Here is a 14,177-nt window from a genome sequence, read left to right as displayed (position 1 = left end):
TCATTCTGAAAATATTTGCCAGTATTAGGTGCATCCAATTCAACTCTCGAGATAACTTACAAAGAATGGTTCATTTGGGCTCATACTGCAGAGGTTTAGCAGTGTATAGTTTTGGTGAAACTATTTGTTCTGAGCTTGTATATAGGGAAAGAGTGTCTCATGCTAAGAAAGCAAAGATGTGTGCCACATGGCAGCAAGAGACAACAAATAGAGTAAGACGAAGGTCCTATGTTCTGATACATCCCCTTCATGGGCTCTTCTCTGCAGACAACCCTTTGCTCAAGAGGCATTTCCTCTTTAATCAAGAGGGGTTTCACCATTGAAATCCTGTTTATCCATTCAATTGCCATTTAAGTTTGGGTTTTTGTGATCCTAGACATTCTTAGAGCCCAATAAATATGATGGTGGTTGGATAAAGTGACCTAGCAAATATTATCTGGGAAATGGAACATAGAAAAATATAGGTATGGAAAACCAAGACCTCTGAACTTTCTACTGGTAGAAATTATGCATTAGGAAGTACAAAGAAATAAATTTTAATCTTCCAGCTGCTAATGAAACCAAACAGAGAGAATTGGTGCGCCATTTTGAAGGAGAGGTATAAGTGAAACCTGCTTCTTCTTCCAGGTAGATGGAAGCCTGACTCTGAACATCTTGAGTGTGTCATTTGCTTTCGTGGGCATTGTTATCATCTCTGTCAGCCTCGCTGGTTTGCATCCTGCCTCAGAGCAGTGCATGCAGAGCAAGGGACTTAGACCAACAGAATATCATTACTACTACCCTTCCTATAGCTCAGACAGAAATGAATGCATCACCGCCAGGTCTGTTTTGGCTGTAAGTATTTCTAAAGGCTGTACTGAATACTTTTAGTTATCGGGACATAGTGATCTTTTTCCTATCTTTTGAAAATCTTTCACTCTCTCTGGTTTGAGGTCTTCAGAAATGGTCAAGGCTGAATAAAGCAAAGGTAAACAATGTTAAAGCTTTTAACTCCAAATCATTTTTAACTTCAAAATGATTCTGGATTAAAAGCATTAATACCTTTTCCAGAGGTCTGGATATATACATTGAATAGAGATGTTTTTAGCATGTTAAGACATGTAAAGACTCAGTTGATCTGGACATGGCAACAAGGAAACCTGGCATATGTGTAGTAGAGGGAAGAAAGTGAGCTGAGCGAAATTCAGCTAAACACTGGGAAATGGATTGTTAGAAGGGCTGGAGAGGGATGGGGGTGTCAGATGTCTGCTCCCTCAAGTGCTCAGAGTAGCCAGCACTTGGCTAGTGTGGAGATGAGCTCACTGTTGCTTTCATCACCCTCAAAGAGATGGAATTGCTAAATGAGAAGGAAAGACACATAGCAAAATGGAGGAGAGTAACTGGCAGTGATGTGAGAGACCACCATCTTGTTAAAAGAAAGTAATGGAATCTGACTAACAGGAATAACAAGCCATCAACTAAAACTTGCAATAACATACATTTGTTCCCTAGCACATGGAGGGAGAGAATGTGAGTAAGATAACAATGAAGATACTGCATAATATTTACTTTCTTATAAGAATAAAAGTAAAATAATTTTTTTAATAAGACTAGAAACACAGTTCCAAGATAGCCAGACAGTTCGGTCTGGTCAACCTCAGGCTTTGCGATTCCTTATGGATCTGGGTCCAGTGTTTCTTTCTTAGTTAAGAAAACCACACAAAAAAAAGTATAAATTAGACGCATAATAATGTGAGTATATTAACATATGGAATAACTAAGCCTGATTTTAGAAGTCTGAGGAGAAATTTGCATGAATCACATAGTTGGCATCATGGGATAGTTTCACATTCTGTGTAGCTTCACACTGCTTGTGTTGTGTAGATAGATGAAGGGTTTACAATGTCACATTCATCATTCTTCCTATCAAGTAGTCTTGCTGAAGGACACTTCAGGACAGAGGTCATGGGCTGTGTGTTCTTTACTTAGACCATTCTTTGAGTTGATTTGTGATGTCAAAGCCTGCTGAAACTATATTACTTTTCTGTCTTTTTCCCATCCCACCCTGCCCCCTTACACACACACCAAAACAAAACAAGCCAAAACAAAAATGCATCCCAAGGAAGAAGGTTCTATCAATGATGACATTTATAAACAGCTTGCATGGGCAGAGCCTCACTGAACCTCACACGTCTCTGCAGAGGAAGTGCTACCATGGGCGAGCAGACAGAAGCTAGGGAAGCAGAGACTTGCCCAGCCTCACACTAAGCCTAAGAGAGCCCAGAGCAGGAGCTGTTGACTCCGACTCAGCTGTACTCCTCTCTGCTTCCTCACTGAATGAACAATATAGTCAGGATCCGTGCCCAAGAGGGATGAGAAGTGGCAGACAACAGATTTGTTGATTTCATTTGTCTTCTTAACCCACTTCCTCCAAGGAATGAAGGGACAAGGCATAACTTTAGCCTGTTTGTACGTCTAGGAAGATCCTCTCCCTTCTCTAATGGTGGGGATGGTTTTATCTCTACAGTCACTTTCCATGCAGGTTTGAGGGCTTCAGCTGACTTAGTCATAATGACCTCTCATCTCCTGAATTTAGGGAGCCCTTTCAGTGATGCTGATAAGCAGTATGTTGGAGCTTGGTCTGTCTTTGTTCTCTGCCATGCTGTGGTCGAAAGAGTGTGTTCTGAATTCCCTTGGGTGAGTATTCAAGAGACCTCCTGAATCTTCCCTGGTTTTCCTCTGGGATGTGTTAATCTATGCTGTCATGAATGACAGATAGAATGACATCAGTTACAATGACATGAATATCAGGTGATTAGGACAGGGAGGTAGAACAGTAGATGATCAGGTAGATGGTGATTGTGTAGCTGATGAGGATTATCTAGTCATGGAAACAGATAAGCCTAAAAACTCACCTGTTTATTCCTTCCTTGCTACAAATAAAGGAACTGAGGCTCTGTGAAGTTAAATGTCTCTCCTGATATTGTGATGAATTTACCTGTGTTTAGGATGCTGGAGTCTGGTTGCCTCCCCACTAACTAGGAATTCATTTTCTTATACTGAGTAGCCTTTTTACCAGTCTTGACTTGATAAAGACCAATTGCACCCTACAATGTATTCAGTCAGAATCTTAGGATCTTTTTGCATCCACTTCTGATCTTACACTGATCTGACACTAAGGAAATAGTGTTTGATAACTGCATGTAACCCTTCTCAGCCCACTCAGGCTGTATGGCTTCAGTAACTGAACCAAAAAGCTTTGCTCTGACCAGGCCCTTAATTACAATGTAGAAAGAAGAGGAGATGATATGCATCAAATATGTGCATCACGTAGGGTGTGCTATTCTCGTTATGGAACATCTAAAATGCTGAATGAAATTCTATCATGTATATGCAAGTATCTATGTATCTTTCTACCTTCCTATACATACACACATATGTAGGTATAAATATATACCTATATTCATTTGTAATCTGAAACCACCTATTTTCTTTTTCTAGAATGTGATTTTCCTGTCTTATAACTCCAATAACGAAGCCAATATGGAATCAAAGGCACTTTGTAATCATGCCTATGAGGAATGATTCGTTTGTTAAGAAAAAGAAAAGAAAAGAAAAGAAAATACTCCCCAAATAAGTTGGAATTATAAAGTAAAGGGCATGGGTTCATGACAATGCAGATAATCCAACCATCACAAGGTAGCAATGTTTGTTACTTAAAATGTAGACTTTATACAGTGAATTCCAGTGTGGGTTGAATAGGTGTGTTAGTGGCACCCTATTGATTTTCATGACCTTGGCTGCAGCCAAAGCTCAGACCTACAAATAGTGACCAAAGTCCCAGATATTTCTCAGAAAACTAACAGCATGTTTCAGGGCATTGTGGTGGAGCAAAGGGACAACATTTTGTCCCCTGCAATTAACAGCAACAGTTGACCATTTACAGTCTTTGTATTCAGAATCCCTGTAATGTCATGGGTCTTTTATCATATCAACTTTATTTACTAGTGCATAGAAACAAGTGACTCACAATGAAATCTCAAGGAGTGTTAAAGCTGTTGATAAAAATAAAGTATTTTTTGATTGTGTGTTCTATATGTAAGAGTTTTGTTTTGTTTTGGTTTTATGCAGAGATTAAATCCCCTGTGATACATAAACACTTTGTTTGATATCCTTTTGTTTTCCATCAACCAAAAATTCATGGGAAAGACAACTAGGAATATCTATGTCACTGTGTGTGTGTGTGTGTCTGTTATGTGCATGTGTGTGTGTGTGTGTGTGTGTGTATGTATTAAACTGAATCTGAATGAATATTCAAAGTTTAGCAATGTATTTTGGAGATACCAGATAACATATTTATTTCTAGGATTACCAGAGCAAATAAAAGACATTTCTTAAATTCTTATAGGAGGCTAGAGTGATGTCTAAGCAGTTAAGAGCACTGATTGGTCTTGTGAGGACATGAGTTTTATTAACAGCATCTATATGGCAGCTCAGAAACATCTACAGATCCAGTTCAAGGTGACCTGACATCCTTTGCTTGCCATCCTTGTAGGCAGTAGATATGCATGTAGGACACACACAGACATATATTCATGTAAAATACCCATAAAACATAAAATATGTTTAAAATGAAATTAATAGTAAAATATGGAATGTGGGTAATTACAATACATTTAGTATCATAGTCTATAAACCATTAAGGTCTATTTGAGCCCCAAATAAAATATACTTCTACTTCTCCTCCTCCACTTCATCCTCATTCTTTTACTTAAAGGCAATTGTATAAGAGGAGAGTCTTTCCTTGAGACATGTCCCCAACCCTTACTTAGTGTCAATCATGTAACTACTACTCCTTTGGGGAAGAATGGCCTACTATCTAGAACTCTTGATGTTTTCATAACTACATCCCCATTCTAGCTCAGCCATCACTGTTGACATCAACATTTCTAAAACTTTTATGAAACAAGGAGACATCATTACCAACTCTACAGTAACTGCTAAGATTTAAAGTGACATAGTGAACCAAACAGTTTATTAAATAAATTAAAATAAATGAAAACAAATAGTAGGAAGATATAAATTGTGAAAATCTGTCCAAGAATAATTACCATAAAAGAATTTAAAATATGAATCATTATGTAACAAGTGAAGGAATGGAAGCAATAGTCACAAACCTCAACAGTCACGGAAACTCGGGCCCAGAGGGCTTCACCAGTCAACTCATTTCAGTTTTAAAAGAAAACTATACAATCATTTGCAAATGAATGTTGAAAAGAGAGGAGGATAGGACACTGCAATCTTTTTCTATGTGTTTAGTATTCTGTTATAGAAACACTAGATGATTAGAACTATGGAAAAATTCACTAGTAGTACCTTTTTCAACTATCTATTCTCCTGGTGCATTTATTTTCTGTGTCAATCACAACCTAGGCAAAAGACATACCACATGCAATCTCCTTTCTGCTTCCTTTTAGCCAGCTTCAGTCTGGCACTGGCAGCAGTCCTGTGGCATTAGTAGGGTTTGAGTATCACAGTCTACATTTTTTAGTTAGTAATTTTTTAGCACTTTCACTAATTTCTTGTTAGTTTTGGGCTTAACTATTCTCATTCATAAATATTGTCATGTTTAAGCCCAGCTATTAACATTTTATATAAATAAAAATTTAAACATTTTTCTTCAAGTTTTGTTCTATGCTTTCTCTGTAATATTAAAGATCACTCTGATATGATATTGTTCATATTTCTATTCTGATTTATGTATTTAAAGATTTTGCACATTATTAAATGCCTGTATATCTATGTAGTTATGAAGAATATATTCACTGTCTGGGAGTTTCTTTCAGAAATATATGACTTCGATTTGGTTCTCAAATTAATTTAGTACTAGAAACCCTTTTTAAGCCTCTAAAATACCCCTATACAAGGAAAAACAATAGAACAATAACTTCTCTTTTTTTGAAATTTTCATAGAAATGTACAGAATATCTTTTTTAGTGCTGGAGAAGATAAGATAAGATCATAAACTGTAGTGTTTGACTACATTTGTGTGTGTGTGTGTGTGTGTGTGTTCATTCATGTGTACACACGCGCACACACACACACACACACACACACTCATAGCCTCTATTTATGATGCTACCATGGTCTCTAACAATGATTTCTCAGTCCAGGGTGACAAGCAAATGTCTGTATGTTTGAGGGGTACAGTCATTAGAAGTCTCCAACACCTCAGGTATTAAGCTTTTTAGATGACAATGATTGCAGCAGAATTAATGAAAACTGAACAGAGACTGACATCTGGAATCAATACAGTAGAAGTGACCATGTCTCAGAGAAAACAAGACACAAAGAGGAATGGGCTCTGGGAGAATTAATATACATTTGACATTGGAGAGTGAAGGTGTATTGGTGGATTTGCCATCTGAAAGTAAATTGGTTCTGGTGGGCCTTAAAGGGGGATAGGATAGGGGGTTTTCGGAGGGGAAGCCAGAAAAGGGGATAACATTTGAAATATAAATAAAGAAAATATCTAATAAAAAACAGCTATGGCTAGGGAAAAGCATTTGCCAGATCAGTTTCTGCATGCAATACCAGGAGATAACTTAGTTTGCTTTCTACGAAAAAAACCGAAAATCACACATGGTACAAAGGCAACAATTTGATCCACCAACTAATTAGACTTATTACTGTCATGTCCTAATGTCTGACTGTCTTCTGCACAGGCCAAACAGGAAAGCTGCACAGAGAGTTGATTGAAACCATCTTTCATGTTCTTGATGGAGGCACTGTCTCCAAAACTATTCCAAGTGGATGATTAATGATTTTGATCCATTATTTCCCACATAGAGGCACATATGATAGTTTCTACTTGTCTTTCTAATCATGACATCCTCACACCACAGGTTGAGGAATCAATGGAGATTTTTGACAACTTCTCAGTATATGTCTTTCTATTACACATAACAACTGAGGGAACATAGTCTGATTATAAATCTGGAAACAAAGCTGGGTTGTGAGTGTGAACCTGTGGACAATAAGCATCTTCTTGCTTGGATCTCCTTCAGGAAAGCTTACTGCTATTTATGCAGACAATGATTGTTTAATTCATTAACACAGAAGTATAGTGAAGAGTGGGAGTCCAGTAAAGCTGGGAATGTATCTGTCACAAAGAATAGAGAGGCAATTCTTCAGGAAGAATAGGGCCTTCATAATCTGAGAGTTCAGTGTTCTAAGTTTTACGAGGACACTCCCACATATCTTTGCACCAGTTTACAGATGCCACTCTTTCCCAACCAGTGTGTCATCCTTCTGGTTGAGACATAGCCAATGACATAATAATAAGGGTTTGTTAGGTCAGGATAACATGTAGAGAACTAAATTTTACTGCCCCAATGAACGAGCCAAGAATCACCACACCTGGTATTACACCTTCACAAAGACCAACGGCTTCTTTTGCTGCTGGGAGGGCAAAAATCAATCACCTATTTGACCTAGTTGGAAGTCCTCTTTGCTCACTGGGAAGTTCATATTCAGTAGTATGTTGTCTGTGTGTTCCTTGCATGTCCAATCTCTCCTTTTGGTACCAGGAAAGAAAGCATTTGTCAGTGCAGACTGTTTTTTAAATCTCTTCTACCACCAGTGCCAATATCAAGCCACAAGAGATTGGTAGTTTCTAAGAAGAGATAGTATCATATGTGAATTCTGTCTGTTTTACCTGTGTTGTAGATCTCCTTAAAGCCCAATTCCTATGCCTTTCTAAGAAATCAGCTCAAATAATCATGATTTTGCAATGCAAACTGTTAATGATGCTAAAGCAATGATCCTAAGCCTAAGAAACTGAGTGATTTTTTTCTCAGATTAACAAAAAAATGGAAACCCCTTTCCACCTGGCATAGACCTATGTTAAATTTGGTGGCCTCTATGCTTATTTCCTAGATCATGTGTGCTACCAGCTCTCTTTGCATTTCCTATGCTGCCTATACACAAAGCAAAATTTGTTTTATTTTGTCAGTCATGGCCAAAGCCAGGATCATGCAGGCTGAATGTCCTGTGGGTAATTCTATGTTTTTGTCAATACTCTTTTGAATGTTACATTCCTCCTCTTCTCTCTTTGCTGCTATAGATCCTCCAGATGCTATTTTCCTGGATATGAGGGAACATGTCATCATGTCCCTAAGAAGCACCTAGAGTCATACAGTTGTTAGAGTAGTGGGTCTAGTTTGCATAACTGTTCTGAAACATCTGCGTCTGATCAACAGAGACATTAATGGGGAAGCTATGTGCAACCAACTGATACATAAAATGGGGAAGTTATGTCTGATCAACAGAGGTAGAAAATAGGAAAGTTGTGTCTGATGAATAGAGTTAGAAAATAGGGAAGCTATGTCTGATCAACTGAGACTTAAAGAAAGTTCTTGGTAAGTTTGCATTAGAAATTGATAGATGCATATCAGGAAAGGTTACTTGGTACAATACCCATGTCTCTGTCTGCAATTTAAACAGTATTAAAACTAAAAGCACACATTGCACCTAACACAATAATTGTGGGTGACTTCAACACTGCACTTTCCTCAATGGACCGATCAGGAAAACAGAAACTAAACAGGGACACAATGAAACTAATTGAAGCTTTGGACCAATTAGATTTAACTGATATATATAGAACATTCTATCCTAAAACAAAAGAATATACCTTTTTTTCAGCACCTCATGGTACCTTCTCCAAAATCGACCATATAATTGGTCACAAGACAGACCTCAACAAATATAAAAAGATAGAACTAATCCCATGCCTCCTATCTGATCACTATGGAATAAAAGTGGTCTTCAATAGCAACAGAAACAACAGAAAACCCACAAACACATGGAGATTGAACAATACTCTACTCAATGACACCTTGGTCAAGGAAGAAATAAAGAAAGAAATTAAAGACTTTTTAGAACACAATGAAAATGAAAACACAACATACCCAAATCTATGGGACACAATGAAAGCAGTGCTAAGAGGAAAACTCATAGCCCTGAGTGCCTCCAAAAAGAAAATGGAGAGAGCATACATTACCAACTTAATGACACACCTGAAAGCCCTAGAACAAAAAGAAGCTATTTCACCCAGGAGGAGTAGAAGGCAGGAAATCATCAAACTCAGGGCCGAAATCAATCAAGTAGAAACAAAGAGAACCATACAAAAAATCAACAAAACTAGGAGCTGGTTCTTTGAGAAAATCAACAAGATAGATAAACCCTTAGCCAGACTGACCAAAGGGCGCAGAGAAAGTATCCAAATTAACAAACTTAGAAATGAAAAGGGAGACATAACAACGGAAACTGAGGAAATCCAAAAAATCATCAGATCCTACTACAAGAGCCTGTACTCAACACAACTGGAGAATCTGGAGGAAATGGACAATTTCCTTGACAGATACCAAATACCAAAATTAAATCAGGACCAACTAGACCATCTAAACAGTCCCATAAAGCCAAAAGAAATAGAAGGAGTCATAGAAAGTCTTCCAACCAAAAAAAGCACAGGACCAGATGGTTTCAGTGCAGAATTCTACCAGACCTTCAAAGAAGAGTTAACACCAATACTCTTCAAACTATTCCACAAAATAGAAACAGAAGGAACACTACCCAATTCCTTCTACGAAGCCACAATTACGCTGATACCAAAGCCACACAAAGATCCAACAAAGAAAGAGAACTTCAGACCAATTTCCCTTATGAACATTGATGCAAAAATACTCAACAAAATTCTTGCCAACCGAATCCAAGAACACATCAAAACGATCATCCACCATGATCAAGTAGGCTTTATCCCGGGAATGCAGGGTTGGTTCAATATACGGAAATCCATCAATACAATCCACTACATAAACAAACTCAAAGAACAAAACCACATGGTCATTTCATTGGATGCTGAAAAAGCATTTGACAAAATTCAGCATCCTTTCATGCTTAAAGTCTTGGAGAGAACAGGAATTCAAGGCCCATACCTAAACATAGTAAAAGCAATATACAGCAAACCGGTAGCCAGCATCAAACTAAACGGAGAGAAACTTGAAGCAATCCCACTGAAATCAGGGACCAGACAAGGCTGCCCCCTTTCTCCTTATCTTTTCAATATTGTACTTGAGGTACTAGCTCGGGCAATTCGACAACATAAGGAGGTCAAAGGGATACAAATTGGAAAGGAGGAAGTCAAACTATCATTATTTGCAGACGACATGATCGTCTACCTAAGTGACCCAAAGAACTCCACTAGAGAGCTCCTACAGCTGATAAACAACTTCAGCAAAGTGGCAGGTTACAAAATCAACTCAAGCAAATCAGTGGCCTTCCTATACTCAAAGGATAAGCAGGCTGAGAAAGAAATTAGGGAAATGACCCCCTTCACAATAGCCACAAACAGTATAAAGTATCTTGGGGTGACTCTTACCAAACATGCGAAAGATCTGTATGGCAAGAACTTCAAGACTCTGAAGAAGGAAATGGAAGAAGACCTCAAAAAATGGGAAAACCTCCCATGCTCATGGATCGGTAGAATCAATATAGTTAAAATGGCCATTTTGCCTAAAGCACTATACAGATTCAATGCAATACCCATCAAAATCCCAACTCAATTCTTCACAGAGTTAGAAAGAGCAATTATCAAATTCATCTGGAACAACAAAAAACCCAGGATAGCTAAAACTATTCTCAGCAACAAAAGAAAATCTGGGGGAATCAGTATCCCTGACCTCAAGCAATACTACAGAGCAATAGTGTTAAAAACTGCATGGTATTGCTACAGTGACAGGCAGGAGGATCAATGGAACAGGATTGAAGATCCAGAAATGAACCCACACACCTATGGCCACTTGATCCTCGACAAAGAGGCTGAAAACATCCAATGGAAAAAAGATAGCCTTTTCAACAAATGGTGCTGGTTCAACTGGAGGTCAGCATGCAGAAGAATGCGAATTGATCCATCCTTGTCTCCTTGTACTAAGCTCAAATCCAAATGGATCAAGGACCTCCACATAAAGCCAGACACTCTGAAGCTAATAGAAAAGAAACTGGGGAAGACCCTTGAGGACATCGGTACAGGGAGAAAGTTTCTGAACAGAACACCAATAGCGTATGCTCTAAGAGCAAGAATTGACAAATGGGACCTCATAAGATTACAGAGTTTCTGTAAGGCAAAGGACACCATCAAGAGGACAGATCGGCAACCAACAAATTGGGAAAAGATCTTCACCAATCCTACATCAGATAGAGGGCTAATATCCAATATATATAAAGAACTCAAGAAGTTAGACTCCAGAAAACCGAACAACCCTATTAAAAAATGGGGGTACAGAGTTAAACAAAGAATTCTCACCTGAAGAACTTCGGATGGCGGAGAAGCATCTTAAAAAATGCTCCACTTCATTAGTCATTAGGGAAATGCAAATCAAAACAACCCTAAGATTTCATCTTACACCAGTCAGAATGGCTAAGATTAAAAATTCAGGAGACAGCAGGTGTTGGAGAGGGTGCGGAGAAAGAGGAACACTCCTCCACTGCTGGTGGGGTTGCAAATTGGTACAACCACTCTGGAAAGCAGTCTGGCGGTTCCTCCGAAAACTGGGCACCTCACTTCCAGAAGATCCTGCTATACCACTCCTGGGCATATACCCAGAGGATTCCCCACCTTGTAATAAGGATACATGCTCTACTATGTTCATAGCAGCCCTATTTATAATTGCCAGATGCTGGAAAGAACCCAGGTATCCCTCAACAGAAGAGTGGATACAAAAAATGTGGTATATCTACACAATGGAGTACTATTCAGCCATTAGAAACAATGAATTCATGAAATTCTTAGGCAAATGGATGGAGCTAGAGAACATCATACTAAGTGAGGTAACCCAGACTCAAAAGGTGAATCATGGTATGCACTCACTAATAAGTGGTTATTAACCTAGAAAACTGGAATACCCAAAACATAATCCACACATCAAATGAGATACAAGAAGAAAGCAGGAGTGGTCCCTGGTTCTGGAAAGACTCAGTGAAACAGTATTTGGCAAAACCAGAACGGGGAACTGGGAAGGGGTGGGAGGGAGGACAGGGGAAGAGAAGGGGGCTTACGGGACTTTCCGGGAGTGGGGGGGGGGGCTAGAAAAGGGGAAATCATTTGAAATGTAAATAAATTATATCAAATAAAAAAAAAAAAGGTGAATCATGGTATGCACTCACTAATAAGTGGTTATTAACCTAGAAAACTGGAATACTCTAAACATAATCCACACATCAAATGAGATACAAGAAGAAAGGAGGAGTGGCCCCTGGTTCTGGAAAGACTCAGTGAAACAGTATTCGGCAAAACCAGAATGGGGAAGTGGGAAGGGGTGGGAGGGAGGACAGGGGAAGAGAAGGGACTATCGGGGAGTGGGGGGCTAGAAAAGGGGAAATCATTTGAAATGTAAATAAATTATATCGAATAAAAAAAATAAACAGTATTATGACAGAGGGGTGCTATGTGATGACTGAACTTGTACCCACAAATGTTTAATTCTGTCTTTCACTTTGAATAACTATGTAAGTGCACTTTCTGCCTGAAGAGTAAATTTCTGGTTTCTTTAGAGATTCAGTTGTATCATGTGATGTTTTTCTGGAAACTGTCTTATGAGAGGATGTTTTTGCTGAAGCAGACAAGTAGGAAGATGTTTTGCTGTGAACAGACACATGGTATTTTTCTGGAAACAACCACGTGTCATTTTCCTAGAGTCGACACTTGAGAGAACATGGGGTTTTTGAAAAGGGTATAAATAGAACACTAGGAAGAGTGCACAATGCTTTGTGCTATTGGAACGCCTTGTCACCATGTTCTGGTCATAATTTATTATAACTTCATAGAGAGAAATGCCACCAAAAAACATATGGTGGTATTCTTGTGCCTTCTTGCTGTTTCCTTGGTCCAATTGGAAGACCCTCACACTTTTTCTTGATTGAACTGCTGTTGCTGATTCCTGAATGGTGTTTGTGAGTGGATTGAGCTACCTCTGCTGATTCATGTGAACTGAACTGCTGATATTCTCTGACAGTGAAGATTGGAATCATCCCAAAGAAGTATTTCTAAACAGGTCTACATCTCCATTTGCCCTGTTAACCTTTTTTTCCCATTGTGTATGGTGGGTGGTGGGCTGTAATGGATGTTAAGACATTAAAGTATACTTATTAAATTAAAGTTTTGAAAAATATAAGTCAGCAGCTACCAACTGACTACCTCCTCATATCTACAGGACATGCCTGGCTAGACATTTTTGGGGAGCTTGCTAAAGGAGTGTTATATAGTGCAAAATAAGGTTAGGGGGAAACTGACTTATCAGGACTGGGCAAGGAGGAAGGGAAATTCTTGTTCTTTTTAACTATGAGGGTTTTTTAATGCTGACGTTATGGTTTCTTTTAATGAAATATCCAATGATATTACTACTCAGGGGAGCAGAATTGTGGTTGTATAGATAAAGATTCCTGAGCTATTTGGGGACATTGATTGAAAGACTATAGATAGTCAGGGTCTTCACTTTGGCCAGTGCCCCTTCCCAGTCTCAGTACTTGAACACTGTAGCTGGAGCTGGTCACCAGCAAAAAAGTATTAGAGACTGGGAAGGAGTCTGGGAAGTAGAGGACTGAGTGAGGGCAGAAAAGTGAATTGATATTGTCTTATCAATGTTTCCGTTGCTGTAATAAATATTGTGAACAAAGGAACTTGGGGAGGAAAGGGTTTGTTTTAGCTTACAGTCGTAGTCCATCATGAAGTTAAGAAAAGGAAGGCAATGGAAGCAGAAACTAAAGCACAGGCTATGGAAGAATGCTGCTTAGTGGCTTGTTCCCTATGGCTTGCTCAGTCTGTTTTCTGATTTCCCATCCAGGAGTACCTGGCCAGGAGTGGCACTGTCCCCCACGAGCTAGGCCTTCCCACATCAATTGTCAATCAAGAAAGTTCTCCAGTTTTTCCCAAAGGCCAACCTAATAGAGACATTTTCTCAGTTGAGGTTTCTCTTCCCAGATAACTCTAGTCAGTGGTAATTTAACAACAACAACATTTATAATAACAAAAACCAAACACCTAACTAACCAGCCAAATGAACAAACAGGACAGACATAGACAATGTACAACATATGGGTGCATAACACCATATCTCATTAACCTATAAAACATTATTAAT

The 14,177-nt window shown here is 38.7% G+C and overlaps 2 protein-coding genes across 6 annotated transcripts in view; both read left to right on the top strand.

Moving 5' to 3' along the window:
- LOC127689934 (membrane-spanning 4-domains subfamily A member 6B-like) overlaps positions 1 to 14,177 on the top strand; it is a 167,588-nt gene that overhangs the window by 7,178 nt on the left and 146,233 nt on the right. The window lies entirely within an intron of this gene.
- LOC127690062 (membrane-spanning 4-domains subfamily A member 6C-like) overlaps positions 1 to 14,177 on the top strand; it is a 113,001-nt gene that overhangs the window by 7,223 nt on the left and 91,601 nt on the right. For 2 of the 3 annotated variants that reach the window (XM_052189628.1, XM_052189635.1), the window contains exons 5-6: positions 628 to 834; positions 2,576 to 2,676. In XM_052189628.1, the coding sequence (XP_052045588.1) occupies positions 628 to 834; positions 2,576 to 2,676 (308 nt within the window). Of the gene's footprint in view, positions 1 to 627; positions 835 to 2,575; positions 2,677 to 3,480; positions 4,077 to 14,177 lie in introns of those variants that run through there. The other variant, XM_052189621.1, reaches the window with a different exon arrangement.

Source organism: Apodemus sylvaticus, chromosome 1 (assembly GCF_947179515.1).
Source record: "Apodemus sylvaticus chromosome 1, mApoSyl1.1, whole genome shotgun sequence".
Taxonomy (NCBI): domain Eukaryota; kingdom Metazoa; phylum Chordata; class Mammalia; order Rodentia; family Muridae; genus Apodemus; species Apodemus sylvaticus.
The sequence above is the reverse complement of the archived record's forward strand: the minus strand, read 5'-3'. Positions and strand labels throughout refer to the sequence as shown.